Raw genomic sequence first — 22,633 nt, 5'->3', positions numbered from 1 at the left:
TTTTCTAGACAGCAACATAATTTCAGCAAATTGACTTTCACGCTGTGCATGAACATTTTTAAAAAGAATATTTGGGATGCTCAAAGGAGAAAATGCACTAGCTCTCAGTGCAAGAAAGCTACCCCATGGTCCAGAATTGAATCACAACTGCACAAGCACTGACTGTGACCAGATGGCAGTGCAAAATACGCATTAGAGATGCCCAGGGAGAGAGGGAATCGGTCAACAAGACACTGTGCATCCACATGCATGAACAACTCCACTGCTTAGTTGGCCCCATACAAACTGTCAAAGAAATGCAGTCCTCCAGCACAGTACTTAACTCCAGAGGGTACAGAAACTGGCAGCACATGTTTATATTCATATATCTGACAGAAAGTAGCTACAGACTAATAAATTGTCTGCTTTGTGTGTCTAAGTTTATTGAAAAATAAGGTGGCAAGCCAAGGTGCTGCTTGGGCTGTTGATCGCAATGCTTAACATTTCAATGAGAGATGTGGATATTTAAACTTCTGTAGCACCCTCTATTTTTACACATGCCTGAAAATGACATACCCAAAATAAAATGGTTACTGTTCTTGACTACAGGCATAATCCCAGTCTCTTCTGAAAGGTAACCCTTGGGAATTAGTTTTTTAAGAGTCCAAATTTCTCTAAATAATACTGAAACAAAGTAATAGAAGCGGACGTTTTGTCTCACCAAAAACATTTTTCAGTGGATATAGATGCTTGTAGATGTGCCTGGTGGGCTTAGAAACACAATGGAGCCACAGTCTAAGGCATTTGTGATTTAAGATGCAGTGTTGTTTTAAGGGGTGGGGGGGGGGGTGTGGTTGTTTTTTACAGTGGGGTCTGGAAGAGCTGTCCTAGGAAGTCAGATTGACTTTAAAAGCTTTGTCAGTTCCACTGATTGCAGAACTAACGTAAATTGATTTTCCTCGTTATGTCTCTCAGGAGACTCACACTTCAGACAGATATGTTCAGTGAACTGATGGGATCCTGCCTCCCACTGTTTTTCTAAGGAGAAAACTCTCTGATTCCACTAGCTGGCAAATGGTTTTTCTGCATTGCTTTAGTAATGCTTGCAATCAAAACATGCAAACTGGCGAGTAAAGTCATGCTAAAAACTCAATGACATTGCTCTGAATGGGCAGCCTTAGCATTTCATACAGATGAACATGTATTGTTGATTCTAAAAGCAGTTCTGTTTGCTCCAGATCGGGGACAAAATAAAACAAATCTGGGACGTATGCAAGACTTTGGCTGTGTTCAAAACATAAGTAGTCATACTGCCTGCTTATTCTTTTGCTAGAGTTTATAGCAATGGAAGGACCAGAGAGCTGCGAGGTGCTGGCACTCCTCAGTGTCTATACATTTTCTCCAATGTCAGATTGACATGTCATGCTCTGAGAAAGTCTAATGGTTGCTAAAACCACCGGTCCCTCTCGGTGCATATGATACCTTAGGAGCTGAGCGCTAAGCGTGTTTGTATCCGCTGGGGAAGGGCAGGGGAGGCGCTCCCTCCAGCTGTAAACCAAGGGTGCTGAATGCTCCAAAAGCAACGGTTAGGGGAGGCCGCAGGCGCCGGCTTTGCAGTTTTATCGGACAATTAAGCGAGAGAAAGCTGGAGACAGAAATTTAACGAGAGAGAAAGCTGGTTTGTTAAGGTGGAATGAGGCAGGCGTTCCTGCATGTAGGATGGGCATACAGGATGCTGTGCAAGCTATTCTGTGGCACACCTTTGGTTTCCTGTCCTGGGAACCTGGTTCTGCACCATTGAATTGTACTGCAAATGTCCCTCTTCAAATCCCATATTGCCAGAGCCAATGCTCTGGCAGAAGCAGCAATTGAATATTGTTCCTAAAGAAAGTGTCTCCTGGTTTCCGATGATGCACTCAGACATGCTTTCTGATTTCCCTTTCTCTGCCATCAAAGGGTGCTTGTGAGAGCCAGGTGGTCTTTATTATTTTTATTAAATCACACCCTAGACTCCAATAGAACAGGAATTCCTTATTTGGTCCTGCGAAAGCTTCTCTCTTTCCCCGATTGGTTTCAGTGCGTCAGTGACTGCATTCAGTTCAGGGTCACGTCAGAGTAGTGGTGAAAGGAAATGGTGACTTGCACTTTTGCCTCCTGTCAGTGCTGGGTAATGTGAATATTCAAAGGGAATGTCAGCTAAACCCCCTACATACGGAGCAGATCTCCCAAGAGGGGCACAGGGGTTCTTTAGCTTCTCTTACAGTGCAAACAGAGCACATCGCAACAACTGCACTTCGTTGGATTCACCGATACAGTGAAGCAAGAACAAGCACTCTGGATGGCAGCAAAGCAATTAACCTGCCGTCACTGTCTCATTATAAAAACAAATGTAAAACAAATGTTTAAATATAAATTTCCCCTTGCTTTTGTGCAGACACACGCATTTAGGCATCTGGCAGATACTCTCATTCACAGCGATAAGTCCATATACCGAGACAGAAAAGTCCTTATACCATTTAACATTAACCTTGAAAATAAATTAAGTCACAGATATATCCAAGTCAATTGTGGAGGCTATTGCAAGAACTAGAGACCGGTATAATAGCAATCAGAGGGAAGGGACAGCAGTGATGAGCAGTTAATATTATTTCTGCTCATTTCTGGATAATGAATGATGAAATCCCTCCCTACTCACCACCTTCTCAGGCACAATGACCTCAAATTATACACAATTTACATCTTTCTCCCCTGATTGAATTAATGGTTAAATGTATAGTTCAATTTCTGGAGAGGTTTGATATTATTTTAATTTTATAATGAGTTTTATGTTTGTGTGTGGATAAGGTTATAATAGCCACTTTGAGAAGTTTCTGATGACCTGCCAGCTTTAAAATGGAGGGTATCCGGACAACCAGGGTTTGTGGTCTAAAGCAAGAAAATATATTATAAATAACTCCACACCAGATTGCATAGCATTGTTGTGCCTCCACAATAATAATGTCCTTGTGTATGGCTTATTATTATTCAAAACACAACATTATCATTATAATTATTTTTCTTGTTTGGAACTAATTTGGATGGCCATTCAACCTACACTCAAGGAAATTGTAGAGTGGCTTTCAATACAAAGGATTATTACATGGCAGGGGCGTGTCCAATGGCCAGGGTGGCCACCACTGGAATTTGATTGGCCACCCCAGGTGCCACCCCTATTTTTACTCCTAGCTCATTATCATTGACTAATGTCACTGTTGCCAATAGTCTGACCCTGCTGGCCACCTCTTGAAGAAAATCCTGGTAACTACCCTGTTACATGGGTCTTTGGCAGGGAAGCTTGTGTGGCTTGAGAACTGAAAAAGAGAAGTTCCAGCACAATATAAAAACGGATTTTTATGTTTATTATCGAGAAAAATTGCTAACAAATTAAACTGTTTATATGTATAGCCTCTGGATGCATAACACCACATCAGCTAATATCTTGTAGCTTTCCTTTGTGGCACACTTGGCATGATTGCCTGAATGCCCTATATTAGATATTGTAAAGTTGTCAGCTTGTCAGAAATTCTATGTGTAAAATATCTGTCAATGTACACAAAAATTATTTGGATGAATCAAAAACATACACTGAAACTTAAATAATAGAAAGGGGGAAAAAAACTCCCAAAAGTGAAGTATCCTCTAAAAGAGTCATAACTGATGGCTTACAGATGTGACCAATCATCGTCGGCTCACTTAGATGCGTAGTGGATAGAATCAGGAGGGCTCAGCTCTTTGAGAGATATTTCTCTGGGAACATAACCATCCTTGATTTTATGGCTGAGCTTTTGTCTGTGTGAACCACAAGGTCAATGAGATCACACTAATGGGAAGATCCAATCAGGAGGCAATTAAGAAAATACTTCTTAATAAAACCTCTATTCTCCTCCAGCATCGCTTTGCTCGCAAGGTGCTGATTAATTGAAAATGGCAAGTATTACAATGGCGGACAGAGCCTTCTTTGACAGAGCTCCTGTCTGATGTAATAACCTCCCTTTGCATGTTCAGCTTCAGACATGCTCTCTCTCTCTCTCTCTCCTTAAAGTATAGGCTCAAAACTTACCTCTTTAGGCAATCCTTTTGTTAAAGATGGACATCCAGGACCATAGAGCTGTTACGTGAACTGAGCTGACTGTGTTGTTGCCCTGGCAAGGGAAAATACGAACGCTCAAGTCTGCTGTTCTGTGTCTTGTGGAGTTCTGTCTGTTCAGGATCACAGGTCATGGTTGTGTATACCTCCTTCCCTCATATCTTTTAGATATGCTGCCATAGCATGGCACACTGGGGCTTTTTCATATTACACTCAGTTCTCTACATATGTAGCAGTCAATTTCATAATTATAGAGTGCCTAATCATTCTTCCCTTCACTATGTACTTTCCAGAGGCTTCTGCCGTTTGCCCCGCCCTAAGTTGGCAGAGTGCTCTAGTCTCGTCCCTCTCCTGGTGCAAGCCCACGCCATGACACAACCTGGGGGCCTAGATACATCACCACGCTCCTCTGAATTGCATATTACTACACATCTCTGTTTGGACTACCTATTTTACCTGATAATTCGACTACGTCTGATTGTTTCCTGTCCAACCCATTTTTATTGTTTGCTTCCAGCAGAGGATGGGTTCCCCCTCCATAGCCAGGTTCCTCCTGAGATCTCCTCCTCGTCACTGTTTGCGTGTTTTTCTTCCCACTGTGGAGTTTTCTTTATCTCAATTGCTCACTTTTTTTGGTCCAATTGTCTTTTGTATTTCCACTGTAAAAAGCACTATAGAGATAAAATTGAAATGAAACGAACTGAAAATTGCAAAATAACATCCGTTATTTTGGTTCATCAGCATGCGGCAAACATATTTGCGTATTATATTACAACTGTGTCTAAAAAGCGAGAGTTGCCCCTTCAGCGTGTGCAATCAGAGTACAAATGTTTGAACGAAATCCAAACATTTAGAAAAGCTCTTTAGCGATAACTGCCTCGCATAAGCACAGATACACAGCCGTGATACGTTTCACAGGCTTGGTGTCACGCGTCACTCCACCTTGTTAGGGTGTAAATCGCCACGGCGAAGAGCGCACGGGAGAAAACCAGCTGTGTGATGGCTTACAGGAAACTCGCCGGTGACAGGCGCGTGACAGGTGAGGTTGACAACAGCAGACTTGTGAAGCGCAGAAATCGCAGATCGAGGGGGGGAGCGGCTCTCTCCCCTGTTACTATACAGGAGCCTGGCTCCTCTCCTAATGATGTCCTCTGTGTGTGCCGTGGAGTTGTTTTGTGAAAAGCCAGTTTGTGGCACACCATGCGATCCATGGAGAAATGTGTGAGAGGACTCAAGATCTGAATGTCTACAGAGAGTAAGATAGAGTGTGTTCAGTAGCTTGTGTATTGTGCATCGATGTGTACTTCTGTTAAAACTACTTTCAGTCTCAACTAACTGCACAGAGAGAAACAGTCACCAAGCAAACAACATAATGCTGTAGCAGCACTCAAGTTATAAAAGTCTGACCCACAACACGCCTATCTATCCATCTATACATGTGTATTAATGATACCTGTGCATTTGTACGTTTAATGGACAAAAGATGGACTTCGGTAAATGAAGAACAACCAGCATATGCAGAGCAGAGGCTACTGCAAAGAATGGCTCATCCACTTAAGAACCAAACGGTATCCCTGCATTCTATGAATGGCCATGTCTTAAAAATGGCACACAGGTCCGGTTGCCAATAATTACGGCTGGAATGGCTGTAAGATTAGGTCTGGATGACTTCGGAAAAAGTGGCGGCACATTTAACAGGAGTGTTAGAGCAGAGTTATGAGCAACTAAGGTGATGTAAGCTCAGAACTCGGAGGGAATGAGACATTCTGCAAAGAGCAGCAGTGGGTGAAAGAGCACAGCCCAGGATTGTGATATCCGCTCAGGAATTCAAAGTACAAGGCAAAATGGGCAATCGACCGCAGAGCAGCTGACCGGAAAACTCAACAAATGTATGAACGCATACTTGGTGCCAACCGAGAGCTGGTGGTTCGGTAATTATGTGGCTCACGTTATTCCCAGTCTAGTTTTCGTAAACTTATCCATGGAGCACAAGCAGACAGACAAAGGACACGAGGCAGACACGGCTGACGTCGTTCATACAGTGTAGGCTTCTTGGGCACCGTATTCATGCGATATCCTGGAAAGAGGCCTGCAACAGCATTTTTCATTAGCAACAACTAAGCATGAGAGAAATGCTACCAGGATATCCCATAAATACGGTGACCGAGAAGCCTGTATTGGCCATACGTGGTGACCTAACACCATGTTAAGTGACTTTATGCAGGTGTTTCCATCTTGTCCATTATATATGTACAAAAAACATTCATACAAATCCCATAAACTGGTAAAACAAGGCACTTCATGACTGCACATACAGGCTTTTGTATGAGAGCTCCTGTGGAACATGTGTCGACCATTTGAGAAGAGGGCACAGACAGATCCGTACCCCTCAGGGGATTTCATGCAAGATAAACCAATACCATTGCTTTAAATTTTAACAGTAAGATTCACTTGTCCATTTGTCACTACCTGTCAGCTGTGTGTTAGACAGCTCAGAAGACTTAACTTTCTGATTTTGAAAGGCGTGCTATTTGACAGCATATCATCTTGTATTGGAGGTGCTTTTGTGTAAATAAAATTTGTATGAATAAATAAAAATGTTTAAGAAGTATGTAAGGTATGTGTACTTGTAATGTATGGAACATATCAAAACTGAAAAAAAGAAACAATTTTTATTGTTCCATCTGAAGGTCAAATTTCACCACACACTATATATATATATATATATATATATATGAAGCCACGAAAACCTACACACACACACACACACATATATGTGTGTGTGTGTATAGGTTTTCATGGCTGCGATCAAAAATATGTTTCATTAGTATTTTACTGCCATCTAGTGGCTACTCACTCTGGGTATTATTCAGAAATGGCAGACGTGCAACAAATCAATCTAAAATCATAACTTTACTGGAATGAAATGTCTCTTATCAGCAAAGTGTGGCCAGTAAGGACTCACCTTCTACTCACCTATTTGAACTGAAGTGTGACCTAAACTGTAGAATTTTACAGTTACTTGTCATGTACAGTGAAGACATCTAATGTAGAGATGTTCCAGTTGTGTAATGCCGAAGGTATTCACCATTTATTTGCTCTTCTGACTTGACTTCAATTCACGCCCCTCGTTCTCTCTGTCATTTTCAGTTTTGCATTACTGTTATGATGAATAACAATGCGTTTCCCAAGATTAATGTGCAAAACATGTAAATAAGTAACACATTTAGGACACACACACACCTTTTTGCACTAAATACAGTGGAACGTATGTGTTTGAATGGAGAGAATCTGTTATTTATTTTCATGTTGCAAGCATTATGCTATGGCAATACATTGTATGTTATCATGTCACTAATGCATAACTGATAAACGAGAGTGGAGGGGTGATAGAATTTAACCACCTCACATCAAAAATTCATGCTTTCAAGCAGAAGGGTTGGACTGGTAAATACAGAGCTTTTAATAATTACTCTAGCCATTGTGCATAGGGGCCGATCATGAGCAACCAGTTAAAAGTTTATTTATCAAAGGTTTGATGAAATATATGAATAAAACTTGTGGCAATGGATCCCCTAATAGACTGCATGTGTATTACAGGCTTTTTATTGGTCCTAAGAGTTGGCTGGAAACTCATGAAGAGAATCAAGCAAACAGCCATTTAAGGTAAAGGATAACACTCGACAAGTTCGTTTGAAGTGGCTGTTCTAGTCTGGACGTTGTTTATCCGTGGGGGGTGCTTTTTCAGTGTTTGCTATTTTATGTGTGGTGCTTTGTCTGTGTTGGTTATCCGTGTGACACTTTGTTTTATAATCATAATGATGAAGTTGTGGTGCTCCAAAACACAGTGTGTGGAATCCATATTCCATAAGGATCACTACAGAAGTAGCATATTTCATTGGCCCAAATACTGGTACTATAATACACAGGCCCCTAAATACCATGCTAGGCTGAATGTTCTGTTATTTAATGTGCTTGTCAATACATTGCATCCAATAAAACTCAGTACTTGCCTTGTGTAACATATTTCTAGCTGGGAATACCAGGGGACTAACTGGCGTATCCACAAGTGGATCATACCGGATGGACCCACTGCCATTTTTCACGAAACAATCAAAGTGTCTGCCTTCAGTGCTGTTCACAACCGCGGTGCGCAACTCTGAGTGGCATATGTGCATGCTGGGACATCAGCTAGTGCTGCAGCACCATCCCGTAATAAAGCCAAAACAGATTCCCACACCTCATTTTGCACCAAAGTGACAGATCAGAAGGCAGTGGGTAAGAAATCCAATAAAAAGGAGGTCTCAGCAAACAAAACCATAGTAAATGCTATATTTTTTTGTGTAAGGTGCTCGTGTCAATGTATTAACAAGGGTAGAGGAGCTTCTGCAGGCTTTATAGAGGAAAACTGAACAGAAAAAATCAAGAGCTCTCAGCTCACCCTGTCCTCTATCAGTTGTAGAGAGCACACTGGGAAATGTATGCCCTCTAAAATGCATGCAACCAACAGGCACTCCTTTTTTTTCTACAATCCATCAGCTCTCATACCTAGATGGAAAGCACAGACAGGGGGGCAAGCATCTAATGGACAAGAGTCTCCGGGTTAGGCAGGGAATACTTGATTCACTTCTTTGTTAAAAGTAGCTTTATTCAACCAGATAGGTCAACAACAACTGAGGACTCTTCTGCAGTGAATGCTGGGATGTGGGCAAGGATTACATGGGTTTGTTTAGCCAGTTGGATGTAGGGGGTGATTAGGTGGCCAGATGCAGAGAGCCAGTGTCATGGGAATTTAACTAGGACACTGGGGTTAAAACCCATACTATTTCAAGAAGTGCCATGGGATCCTTAATGACCAGAGTCAGGACCTTGGTTTAATGTCCAACCCGATGGGATGCTTTGGCATTTCAATGCCGGATTTCTAGCTGGTCCCACCCCCTACTGGCCCACTAAAACCTCTTCGAATAGTAATGCTTTCTCCACAATTTATGTCTCATCTAATAACAAAGCCCAGCCCTGCTTAGACTCAGTGCTATTCAAGCCCAGCCCCGCTCAAATTCAGTGCTACACAAGTCAGTGCTAAACAAGCCACATTCCGCTTAGCTTAACTAATTAAGTCCCACCCTGTTTAGAATCAATTACTGACCAAGCCCAGCCCTGCTTAGCTTCAGTACAAACCAAGCCCAACCCTGTCTAGCTTCAGTACCACCCAAACCCAGCCCTGCTTAGCCTCAGTACAAACCACGTCAGCCCAGCCCTATGATAAACTGAAACTTTCCTTCTATCCCCCGGCAATGCTATGACTAACACATCAGCCTGCTGGAACTAGTTCACAGCATCACAATGCTATTTTTATAGCACACATTTCCGATAAACATTTTGACAAGAGGGCTTTCTTTAAGAAGACATGCTGGTGAGGTTGCAAATATCAAAAAATATGAAAACATGTACTTTTTACTGCTAATAATATGAGAACTATCTACTGAATTCCAGATCTGCCTGGTTTAAAAAAAAAAAAGAAAGAAAGAAAAAACAGTTTCCCCCGAGTTAACTGTGTGGTCTGGCTCTAGCTTAATGGGCCCTCAGGAAATTCATTTTCAAAATTCTTAGCATGTTTATTAGAAAGAACTGGGTTAGAAGACTGTAGGTTTAATTCCCATGCAGGACATGGCTGCTACACCCTTGAGAACCGTGCATAACCTACATTGCTGCAGTAAAATCTCTAGGTATATAAACGGGTAATACATAAAATCTTCAATGTGGGCTGCCCTGGAAAAGTACATCAGCTAAGCACTGATAATGATGATGCTCAGAGCATGCTGGTTAAGCACCGTGTTGAATTTTAGAACAGCACAGCTCCACCTGGAATTGGAACTTGCATATTTCTGGGTCCAAACCCAGCCGCGTTACAGTAAATCAATATTTAAATGAGAATACCGCATTGTAGATGATGGCGTGGGTAATGGTCTGCTATAAAGAAACAATGCTGAAATCAATCCAAATGTCCTTCCGATACTTGACTTTTGGGGCGATTCATCTATGTTATTACCTCAACGGCTCTTTATTAATAATATAATACCAATATCCCTGCAGTAAAATATATGTAATGCAATGAATTCTAATGAGATCATAAGCCTGTCTCAATTTTTATTAGATATATGTGGAAATGCAATTTCCCACAGACAAAGTATGTGGACTTTAACATCCATAATGAACCTGGAAATCCTGAAATCCAGGAAACATGCTGTGTCTTCCATCACAATGATCAACACACACGCACAAGCAATATTAAATAAAGTTGAAACGGGGTATAGACCCAGCACATCTAAATTGAAACGTCATACCTCGGCAAATGCATAATGCATGTTTGTAACTGAATATCGGGAAATGAGTGTTGCGTATGAAATTGTGTGCACGGCTGTCTTTTATAAAATAGGCCTTTACCTTTGTACTGAATTGCAGTACAGCTTGCCCAAAGGGGAAAACATGACACGAATGAAATGAGCACTACTGAGCGCAGAAAAGGAATGTGGGGAAAAAGGAGAAACACAGCCAACGTGTCACCAACAGGGGGCGGAGGGTTACAGACGGACGTACTAATGGACCCGACTGTGAAATGAAGGAGGTCAAAGGTCACGCGTCTGAGTCCCCACAAGGTCTCGGCGGAGGGTGGTGCATTTAGACCGTGGGCGTCAGAATCAAGTCCTCGCAGGCAGTCTCTGTGGGTTTTTTTCTTCTTTTTTTTTTTTTTTTGTCAGTTTCAGCAGTGGCGACTCATTCAAGCTGCTTGACTGAGGAATCCACACACCTTGTTCTGAAGGCCTTAATTGGCAGCCAGAAAAACCTGAAGGCACAACTGCCTTCCAGGGTGAGTTTGTATCCTCCTTGATTTAGACCTCTAAAGACTCCAAAAGCCATTCCTGATGTGGAAGATGTTCAGTGAGGGGAGTGGCATCGCTCAGGACAGCACAAATAAGCCCTCTGCCAATGACAGAGAGGACCAGAAGTACTGACAGCACAACACTCCCTGTGCCAACCAGCGTGTGTGATGTGCACACTAAACGCATGGGTGACCCCAGTGAGAACAAAATGAATCAGCATCAGTTCAGCCTGTGTTTTGGTACACGGTTTTATAGTCAATGCATACGGCTTCAAAATAAAGGCAGAACACTTTATCCGAAATGTCCGCCAAATCTTTCTGTATGCCGTGTATTAAATTGTGTGTAAATATTCGGTAAAAAAATGCATTTCCCCAGAAAAGAAAGATGGATCAGGCTCAATTTTACATATCTTCTCAACCCAAAGGAAACATTCACAAAGATTGATTATATTGGCTATATGTGATGAGACCCTAATTTAACCTTATGTAACGGCGATGGAGAAAAACCTAATTGGTTCAGAACAACGAGCAGATGAGTGCAGTCTGATGCAAGCTTGCAAGGTTCTGCTAGTTTCCAGGACACTTAACAGGCTTGTACAAATTGTTTCAGAGGCCTGCTATTGGCTGAGGAAACACAACCTTTCCTAAATTCCTAATTTAAAGAAAAACCCCTCTGCTATGTTGACTTGAGCAGTGAAGTGCCTCTCACACACTTATCACAGCTCACAAAGACAGCTTTGTGGAACAGTTCTGGGAATAGACACCATTTTTTCCTTTTCCATCTTATTAGTACAGTTAATTTTTAAAAAATTAAGATGCTTGTATGAAATAACTAAAATTACAGCTAAAGCAAGAAAGGCATTCCACCTGGGCCCAAAGTTAGGCGCACAGCAGGAGTTCCAATTTCTCCAGTCGATAGCCTAACGTTAACCAGCGTAAGTTAAAGGGCAAAACTGACCCTCGATCAGTACTCCATACACTACTCTGCAAAGTCTTATGACAGAGTATTGATTAGCATCCAGGGCTGCACCAAAAGAAACAGCAACTTTGAGATGATTAACCCATGGGTGTCAATTACATTACAACCGCAAATGCAATAAGTATAAGACAGGATTTGCATACAAAACACCAGCCAGTTAATATATCCCTATTGAAGTAAATTCAATCCATTCAGAGCAAGATGGTTCACAAATCATGCTTTTGTTAGTTTCACACAAAATAATTTGACAGATGACTTTTCTTCAGAATAAGGAACATCTGTTGCACACCTGTACACTAACAAAACAATATAGGAGACATCTAGTGGATATTCTTGGCACGGCAGCCAATTTTCAGAGCCATTAAGTAGTTCCTACACACTTTCACACCGAATCAATCCACAGGCCAACGCACTGTAAACCTTCACCTCAACCCTTGAGGAGCAACAGCCACAACCTCCGCATCTGGCTCAAACTTTTTTATAATTGCTAATTCCACACTCTGGCCATAATAACTCTAATACTTAATACATCATAAGCATTTCTACATGCAACACCAGGGACTGAGGGGATAGAATATATGCACTGACATGCACTAAAAATTTTACACCAGCATGAGTGGACTTCTGGCTATTTCCTCAAACAGACCAAAGATTTCCAGAATATCAGCGGGTAATTATCACTGCATTAACAAAAACCATTAAAAACACTGCCTTCAATTCTTTAAAAATGCATTTTGCCAGAACTGCTAGACAACCACGTTCCAATCCATGAGTAGAACACCAGTTCAGCCCAAATAAGACTTCTACCACACGGTGGCGACAAATATCTTTCAGGATAACTGCAGCCATTATAGTTTAAGGAATACACTGTAATGTCAAAATAGACTGGACAGCCAGCCTTCTTACAGCTCTATGTGTAAACTGAAAGTTAGGTCTGAGTATGTATGTTTGAAGTTCTAAAATAGTACGTGAAGTCCCCAGGAAAATAAGAGTTCCCATAAAAGAATTTCCAAAATATTTCATTCAAAGAATACATTCTAGTGCCACAGAGCAGACTACTAGATATACTGTTAAATACTGGTCAGGTAACACAATTTGGGGGGGGGAGAGAAAAATTACATTTGGGATTGAGATGTTAATTTTCAAAATGAACTACTTCAAATAAAACCCAAACAGGAATATGCAATGGATACACACTACTGCACTGACTGCCTAAAGACCCTGTAATTTCAAATGGGCACAGGAACCACTTTACCAATTTAATCTATTGTGTCCAAAAGAAACAGACAAAGCAGAACCAAGTACTTTGATTCTCTTTATTTTCTTAAAAAGTCAAATTGATATTAGGGTAAAAGGGGGGGGGAGAAAAAAAAACAAAACAATATTAACCAGTGAGCTAGCACTGCATGTTAAGAAACTCATCAAAATCACATGTCCCCCAAAGCCGCTCACCAGCAGTGCCTTGATAAACTGCCGCATTATTTTTTGTACAGTTGTCAAAATGGGGGACGAGAGCAATACCTAATACTGGGTAAAAAGAAAATAAAGCAGGGCTTACTCCTTTGGCAAAAAAAGGCAATTACATTACAAAAAAGAAAATGATAAAGTGCCTCGCTTTAACATTTGAAGAAGGCATACTCAAATCACTTGAACACCCAAGCTAACCCCAACGCATTAGAAACAGTAATTTTGAGGGTGCCAGTGGGGTTGGAATTCACATGGAATGTTTTTTTTTTTTTTTGAGGGGGGTGTGAGAATAAAAAAAAATAAATAAAAAATAAAAAAAACATATTGGCTAGGTTCAATCTGTCAGGATTTCCAAATGTGAATTCATAGTCATTGGGTTCACCCACTGATGCCATTTGAAGTGTAAACTTTATTAGCTTAGAAAACGGAGTTAAAAATCACTGGGATGACCAAGCCCTTAAATTACATCTAAATGTTACGGCTGAAAATATAGGAGGTAGAATAGAAAAAAAAAAAAAAAAAAAAAAAAAAAAAAAACTAGAAAGACAAGCACTTCTGTAACAAAACGTTCTACTGCTCCTGCTGCTACTTTTTTAAAACACACATATTCATTTCAGCCTTCAGTCCGCTTCTTCTTCCTCAGACTCGGACTCTGAAAAACAGACACAGATGTTCAGCTCACCCACCTTTGCATCACGGAATGCTTTTGCCAACGGCATCAACACTCAACTTAACGAAACCCTTTTGAAAATCCATGAAAAGCATTATTTATGTGGAACTTAAGTTCGATGTTAACAAAAGGTTCGACCACACACACACACACACACACCTAAAGGCAAGCTATTCAGGGTACCCCCCCCAAGTAAAAACTGTCCAAAGATACGCGATTGAACTAAAGGTACTTTTAAAAACCAGCTAGATCATGGCAACGCATGCATACTAGAGAAAATCTGTAGTTTAATAGTTTAACTTGGCTTGAACACCTGACAAAGCATGAAATCAGACTGAAGAGCAGTTACCCGAATCCCTGACAGAGGGCATGCGTGTGTGTGTGTGTGTGTTTGGGGGGGGGGTGGGGCTCACCTTCCTCTGCGTTTTTGAGCCACTCGACAAACTTCTTCATCTGCTCCAGGAACACACTCTTTCCCTTTGCCACATGAGCTTCGCTGTACCACTTCAGAATGGCCTCCTCGCTCAAAACGTCCGCTGCGTAAGGAGAGGAGAGTTACTCAGGGAAACAGGGCCGAGTATCTCAGTCCACACACTAAAACGTATAAAACACCGAATATCCATACAAACAGAGATCTTTCACAGGAAACTTGGGTTACAGGCAAAAGATAATGAAGTTGGAACATTAGCCTTTTCAAGGACAATGCATGGGTGGGTGCACACTGAACCACATGCATGCAACCAGATTTATACCCCCTTCACACCATTTTCCTGGAACGGGAACACACCCTAATCACAGCCAACTACAGTTCAGCTGGCAGAAGGTCCAAATGGCTTCAAACCAAATACAGCCAATCCACATACAGAGGTCAAGGACTTCTCAATGTTTTTAAAAAAAGGAAAAATATCAATAAGCGCAACTTTAAAAAAACAGCATGTTCTAATTTGCAGAACACATTTTGAAGTCAGTACTGGTTATGCACATTTTAGGACAGCAGTTTATGACAGTTACATTCTGAAAGTTGTTTGCAGAGGACCGTCAATTTCTCTCAAAAAAAATGACCGTACATATCTGTACATTACAGTTTCATTCAATAATCATTTCGATCTCCAGTGTTTCTGTTCAGGGTTCTTTAGACCACGTGAAGAACTTCAACCCTCCGGAGCAGAAATTTCAGTTCTGGAATTTATTAACACAGGCAGAACTACTAAAACCGTTAGCGCTTGGCTTCACTGCAGTAACTTTAAACCCAGTCTCAAATGAAATCAGGATGTCAGGAGTTTGGCTTCTTACTGGACCCAACAGGTCCCTCCTCCTCTGCTGCCACTCATGACCAGGTAAGAGCACACTTCACAAGAGAACGTACCTTTATAGAGAAGCACCACAATCTTCTGGAAAGCTTTCATGAAGTGGATGTTGTCATAGCAGTATTCCTGGATTTTGAGCAGGAGGGTGAGTTCTGAGAGGCCCTGGGAGGTGAAGGCCTTCAGGAGAGGGCTGTATTGCTGAAACACAAGAAGGGCGGAGTCAGTGACACAGGAAAAACATCACAACGAAACTAATAAATGGCTGTTCACACTGTCCCAGTCAAAGAGCTTTAAAAAGCAACTTCAGATCCAGGTAAAGGATAACCAGCCTTTTACAAGGGCATTTTTTCCAAAACTCTTTCAGTTACAGCCAAACCCAAAACGATAAATGCATTACACACCAAATTAAAACAATTGTCATTACGAAGGTGCATCCCCCAAGAAAGAAATTATCTTCATGAAGATACTCTTCACATCCAAGTTGTTGCATTATAATAGTTATTTAACCCCAAGCCCAGTCTCAAATAGCCAGTCATTAAGTCAAAGTCTCTAATGGTCAAATACAAGTTGCACAAATAGTAAGTAAAAGTCCTGGACAAAGCACTCAAACATGGCCAACCTGATGCTTTACCTTGGGCTCAAGATTTACAGACTCGTATTTCAAATGAAGCCAAGGCTGCAGCTCACCTTCAAATGTTTGATGGCTTGTTCAGTTACCAGTTCCTCTTTTTTATTCCACTCTACGGAGCTCATCACGCTGGTCCATACGATGCCGATCATCGTCTGCTCCGAGATGCTGGTCTTCTTCATCTCCTCCTTCACGTAGGCAATGATCTGTGGGGAGAGAGCAGAACCAACAACATAAGTTTAATCAATTTCACCTTAATTTAGGAAAACTAACGGCATTGTTGAAGTCAAGTTTTACCAAAAGGAAGGCAACGGTTCAGGCAAACTCATAATTGCCGTCACTTTACAGTGACCTCTTTACAGTCAAATGTCCACAAACATGGCCGCACTAAACAAAGGGCTTTCAGTAGCTCGTGCGCATGCCGAGCTACGCTATGGCGGTGGGGCTCACGTCTTTAAACGGGTCCCCGCGTGACATCTGCTCCTGGAGCTCCTTTTGAAGCTCCTTGCGAGCGCCAATGGACTGCTGGTTCCGGGCGAAGTCAGACAACTCCTTAAGCCCGGCGTCCGTGAAGTACTTTGAGAAGTGCTCACAGCTCCGCTTGTTGGCTGGGAACAGCTCCTATAAGACAAGGACAGAAAGACAGAAGCGGTTCAGTGGAACCTCAAAGAAAATTTTGAACACCACAGAAAATGAAGTAAAAGAAAGTACATTGTCTCGATGTTATGAGGTGCACAAGCATTTGTACTACATCTAGTAAACCAAAATGTATCCATTTGGATAAACATAAAAATGTAATTGCCAACTGTGAGGTAAACAATTCAAAAAGGCACAAAAGAGGAGAGAGAGAGACACCCTTTGAAAGCGATGAGATCAATGTGAAATGGAAGCAGCCATTACCATCAGCCTGTTGTCCATGCCAACTTTGCGCAGACTGGCAGCGACGGAGTTAATGTCCTTCTCGTTGATCCATGATTTGAACAGCTTCACAGCAAAGGCGGCCGAAACGCCTGGAGAGGCAGAGGAGGAAGAGATATAATTCTGTTCACGAGCACATCAGGGTAACGGCAGAGACCTGAACTTGTGTATGATATGAACTGCACAACAGGCCAGGTTTGAGGACGACTGCGTACACAAGCCTGAGGACACTGTACGTTATACAAGGCTACGTTCAAAAAGTATACGCTTGGTAGACGTGAGCTCATTCAAAGACAGATTGATTTTTTGTTCAATGAAGACTCCCCAAAATGAAATTACACCAAGATCCAGTATAAAGGCTTTCCATTCAGACTTCCATATTCATGGCACAACTGGAATGACTACTGTGATCTACAACCAAGGGAGCAAAAACTGCTAAAGTTGGCTTGAAACGTGAACTTACTGTTCTCTTTACGGTTCACACCCTGAAGGCGGCGACAATGTTAATTCTTGCAAGTTATTTACTGGAGCCAGTTCACAGAGCAAGCAGCACTTCGACAAATTTAAATAAGGGAATATTAGTCTTTTTATTCCATTTTGGCTTTTTCAAGCCAACTTAGTTTGTCCTCAGACTTTTCTTTCTAGTCACCAAATTATTCATACTTGCATCTGCCTGTCACGGGTATGCCATCGTCCCCTTTAGCTCTTCAAATATTACATTTTTGAGCCAGACTTCATACTGTTAACACCGATAGCAGAAAGGCTGGACCCAGGGAGAAACTGACCAGAACCAGAATTATGAGTCAGCCTGGTTCCAGCTCTACAGTGGAAGCGCAGAATTTAAGTGTATGCATTTTCACCTTGACGTATTAATTGTCAATCAATACTCACTTCCAAGCAACATAAATCAGACCTAAAAATTTGCATCCCTCCCCACCAAAGTCACTAGAAGCGGTGGTCACCTTCTTTGACAAGGTTCTCGTTGAAGAGACTGCTCAGAATGGAGGCAGATATGTTTCCATTGGCCAAGAGGATGCCTGCTAGCATCGCCAACTTGTTGCGCTCCGACTCAGTGAAACCCTTTAAAAACAGCAGCAACTGTAGCAAGAAGGGGGGGGGGGAACAAAAAAAAAAAAAAACAGACCATTAGCAGAATTAACAATTATACTACATAATTACTAAATTAATTATCCTTATCCAGGACAGTTTATAGTGTAAACTGAAATCACTCACCTTCTTGATCTCCTCTTCGAACCCTTTCTCCAGGTACTTGTAACGCCTGATTAGTTTGTTAAAAACCTACAAGGTCAAAAAATATGGGTAAGACAGTGAGTTCACAGTTCGCTGGTACAACAGAGCACTTCATCTAGATCTGGCAGACCTGAAATACTGGGGGAAAACTTAATTCATTCAGACAAATTAAAACATTTGCTATTCAAGCACATTTGAATAGAAAATATTTCTCATCTCTCAAGTTTGGTTTTAGTGAATGTCCTGAGAAGGATTTCTATTAGGCAATCACTAAAAGCGTTTAAACCAAAGTCATGCATTTGAGCACATATTGCTACATCCATGTACTAGAACAAAATGTTCTAAAGAAGGGTAAATATCTTCCCAATCTTTAGCTGCCCAAGTGGACATCTGGTTGCCCTAAAAATAAGTGGACTCAAATTCCCTCGTGGAAGGTCTCACTAACAGAAGCCCACCTGAGCATACGCTTGCATGGTCTCCAGGTCCTCTTGTGCAGTGAAGAGACAGAACTCCGTTCGGGTCATGTCATCAGACAGAGTACCACCCGGGGCTACAAGAATAAAGAGCTTGCGTTAGACTTGTGAACGGATGCCTGAAAACGAAAAAACGCACGCATCAGGGGCCTCACTCACCCAGCATTCCGCCAGCCACCAGGATGTCGAAGAGGGTCTCTGCATAGCGACGGTAGTCAAGTTTGGCGCCAGAGGCATCAAGGAACTTCGCAACTGCTTCCAAATCAGTGCCAGTTTGATTCAGACCTTGAACAATACTTTCCTGAAACTGAGTAGGGTCAAATCTCTCCTTTTCATCTACAGAAGAAAGATTTACAGGACAAAAATGGGCCGTCACAAACACACTTTCAAAAATGTGACTGGATAAAACTAAATGCAACATGGTAAAAGAAAATCATAACTAATAACTTACCTCTTTTCCTAGTTTTAAAACGCTGGCCGGTTAGCGTTGGCTTTTGCTGCTTTTGATTATTCATAAAAGACACCCTGCAAACAAAAAACACAGATTAAAATAGTACAGCATGATGATTCAAAGTAAATCCTTTCGGCCATCTGGATTAAATTTCAAAATGCCCCAAATATACACAGCAGAGTCTCCTTGTTAACTTAGCTAGACCGTTGAGGAATTTAATCCTGTTATCTTGGAAGAAACCAGACATACAAATAAATAAATAAAACAGATAAATAAACAGGAAGTTTTAGGAACCTCAGATCACAAAGGTCGAGAGCTAGCTAGTGTGCTACCATTAAGCAGGGTGTGCTCTTTGGACTACGTTTCCCAGAAACCCATCGCTTCCGGTCGGTCACGCTCATCTACTTACGGGAAAGAAAAGAAAAGGGGAGGGAAAAAAATCAATGCTTAGCTATACTTAGTCGATGTTTAAAATTAAAGCCCTTAAGTGAATCTTGGTAATTCTTGTCCAAATCGCTGGAAATATTCTAACTAAGACATCCTGTTGGAACACAACACACAGAATTCGACGGTGTCGCCACGACTGCGCAGCCTCAGAGCAGGACGACTCACGGCATTGTTTCAACACGCTTCGCAGTAATGGAGTTTCGGTAAATACAACTGGAACTTTATAAGATAAGTCCCCAAAAAGCAAATGTCACAAAGCCACACATTTACGAAATTGGTGTCTACCAATGCACCCTAGTCCAATCCCAATTTCAACAGGTTTCCCTCAAAAAAATAAAATAATAAATCTAGCTAGCGTCATCCAATTTAATTGGGTCATATTAATGTTAGAGACTGGATAACTTGTAAACAAACTTAGCAAAAAAATGCCCAACAATGGTCACCCTCGCCGGGTATTTAAATGACAAATACGTAATTCATAACTCACGACTGACTCCAGCTTCCAAGTTAGCCAACAAGCTAGCACACTGCTTCCGTACTTTCCTGGTCAGCATGCAAACTCCTCAAACCAGATCAGCCGAGAAGAGCAGACTATCTACCCTGCTAGCCGGCATCAGGGTGTCAAATCCCGGACACACCAAATTGAGCGCCAAGTAGCCTATTAGCTACATTAGTAGTCGGCTAACATGCGCTCCATAGGCCCATAATTACCAGGGTAACTGGTAACGTTAGCTCACGCAGAAAGACCAACGTTAAAAGCCGAAAATATTAACGTTAAAAATGCAGTAATTCGATTGGGATATTATATCCAAACGTTAGACCAAAAATAATGTTGTATGAAATGATAACGCCCCGACTACAGTCCCACGACCGGCTTTTAAATTGCCTCGTTGGCTCGCTAGGCCATAAAGTTAGCCATACATTTCCATTGGGTTGGTAGGGTGGACCTGCCGCCAGGACTAAAATGGCAGTGAAGGAAAACTCAAGACAAAAATTAGCAATCTCATATAAATAACCAAAAGCAAAATGCGAGAAAAATAACAAGGGACTTACCGAAATTAATTCTGATCACAAACAGTTGGAGAACCAGAAATTACTGCGACACGATTCTAAACCTCTGCTCCAACAAAAAAATCACCTACAATAAAATATTACTTAGTGCGGCGGCGCAAGCCTGATAAAATGTGGATCCTTACACTTGCACGGGGGCACTGTGATTTTAAGAAAGACGCATGGTTAGATTTAAATGCATACATCGCAATATGGAAATGAACGTTCACAAAAATGTAATTATTTAATTCAATTGAACATTAAGATATGTGATTAAAACACGTATATTATTATCTAATAAAATCATTTTAAATAAACCCCCCCTCCTTTTTTCCCCATAGTTGCCATGTTCTCAACTGGATCTGTTTGGCTGAGGCCATTGTTCGAGGTGTGTATTGTCGAGTTTCAATCTCTACGCCTGTGTAGTTGGTATTTTTAACACACATATGAGGTTATTCTAAAATTTTCCGAATTTTGTAATAGCTTTATATTCATATCATATCATACTTTGGACTTGGGAATATAAGTAGACATGATGTCTTTTAACCCCCCTCCGATGCTTAATTTCCCCCCTGTGTTCGACACATTTTTACACGGGCTTTGATCTGTTAAAATGTTTTATAAACACTCTTCTGTGTTCACAGGTTTAGGCATCCCTGTTCAATCGGAAACGTTAGCTAACTACCGCCTGCTGTCACGTGCTTTCACAATCCTACGCATGCGGTAGTTTACGATATCAGCCGATAATACAGAGAATGGAGACGGTAACGTTATTTATTTATTTATTGTCTGCCAGCTAGATCATTGAGACGGCGTGTATATCCGTAAACTCACGGAAATTATTACATTTGTCAAGAAGGTAGCAAAACAGAAAATAAAACGTGTTTTTTCCCCTTCCTTTTGGAATTGGAGGGGTCAGAACAGTATTGTTTGACTAAGTCTTCAAATATTAAAAACGTATTTGTATTATTGAATTTGTAGGTATGAATATGAAATGTTGCTGTAAGTAGCCTATAACAAGGTTGGTTACTGGGTCCTCAAGAATTATTGCCATTGTCAATAGCAAAAATGCTGGATAGCATTCAACTTTTTGTTTATCAAAAGTTTTCTCTGCTCAATAATATGAGAATTATTTAACACTGAATCTTAAAATCTTTAATGAGGTGGGAGAACGCATAGGGATCTGAGACCATTTCTCCATACAAAACTTCTCCAGATCCTTCTTGGTCCTCCCTTGTGGACTCTACTCGTCGGCTTACCCCACAGGTTTTCAACGGGGTTTAGGTGAGGCGACTGGGATGACCATTATAAAAGCTCTATGGTCAGTGATCCATTTTGGTGTGGATTTGATGGTATGCTTTGGCTCATTGTCTCACTGGAAGATCCAGCCGTAACCCCGGTTTAGCCTCAAGGCAGAGGCAGCCAGATTCTTTATTTAAAATCTCCTGGTGTTTGTTGGTGCAATGTATCCTAACAAGGTTCCCAGGGCCTTTTGAAGTAAACCAGCCCCACAACATCACAGATCCACTATTGTACTTCACAGTGGAGATAAGGGTCTAATAAGGGTTTCTTTTTACACCAGACCCACCTCTGGTGTTTGTTGCCAAAGAGCTCTACTTTGTCTTATCTGAGTCTAATCACAGAACCTGGTTCGACGCAAAGTTCCCGTGACATTTAGCAGACTCCATGTGCTTACATTAGTGATTTTATGACAGCAGAGGCTTTCTTCTGGCTAGCCTTCCAACTAGCTTGTAGGCTTGGACGTGGCATCTAATCGTACTTTTGGAGATTCGGTGATCCCAGGATGCAATCATCTTCTGCAATTCTCTGAATGTTATCTGAGGAGAAAATGTTGCCTCTTGAACCATCCTCCTCACTGTGACTCCTGGCAAAATGTCAATGCATCTGTCCAGGGACTACAGTTGAAAATTGGCCACTTTGACTAAACTGGCACATTTACTAATATGTTTATCAATGTGTATTGTCTCTGTAAAACTAAACCGAATA

General features: G+C 41.4%; 1 protein-coding gene across 1 annotated transcript; it reads right to left on the bottom strand.

Annotated features, from left to right (window-relative positions):
* Positions 1–13,266: 13,266 nt before the first annotated feature.
* On the bottom strand, positions 13,267–20,784 carry bzw1a (basic leucine zipper and W2 domains 1a). Its single transcript, XM_064326652.1, has 12 exons — positions 20,630–20,784; positions 19,130–19,203; positions 18,838–19,014; positions 18,661–18,755; positions 18,188–18,253; positions 17,917–18,052; positions 16,937–17,046; positions 16,487–16,657; positions 16,096–16,242; positions 15,468–15,606; positions 14,515–14,637; positions 13,267–14,083 (listed from the first exon to the last, which is right to left on the bottom strand). Exons 2-12 carry the CDS (start codon positions 19,191–19,193, stop codon positions 14,052–14,054), a joined length of 1,260 nt encoding a protein of 419 aa, XP_064182722.1. The 5' UTR covers positions 19,194–19,203; positions 20,630–20,784; the 3' UTR covers positions 13,267–14,051.
* Positions 20,785–22,633: the final 1,849 nt, after the last annotated feature.

This window comes from Anguilla rostrata, chromosome 3, assembly GCF_018555375.3.
Source record: "Anguilla rostrata isolate EN2019 chromosome 3, ASM1855537v3, whole genome shotgun sequence".
NCBI classification, from domain to species: Eukaryota; Metazoa; Chordata; class Actinopteri; order Anguilliformes; family Anguillidae; genus Anguilla; species Anguilla rostrata.
The sequence above is the reverse complement of the archived record's forward strand: the minus strand, read 5'-3'. Positions and strand labels throughout refer to the sequence as shown.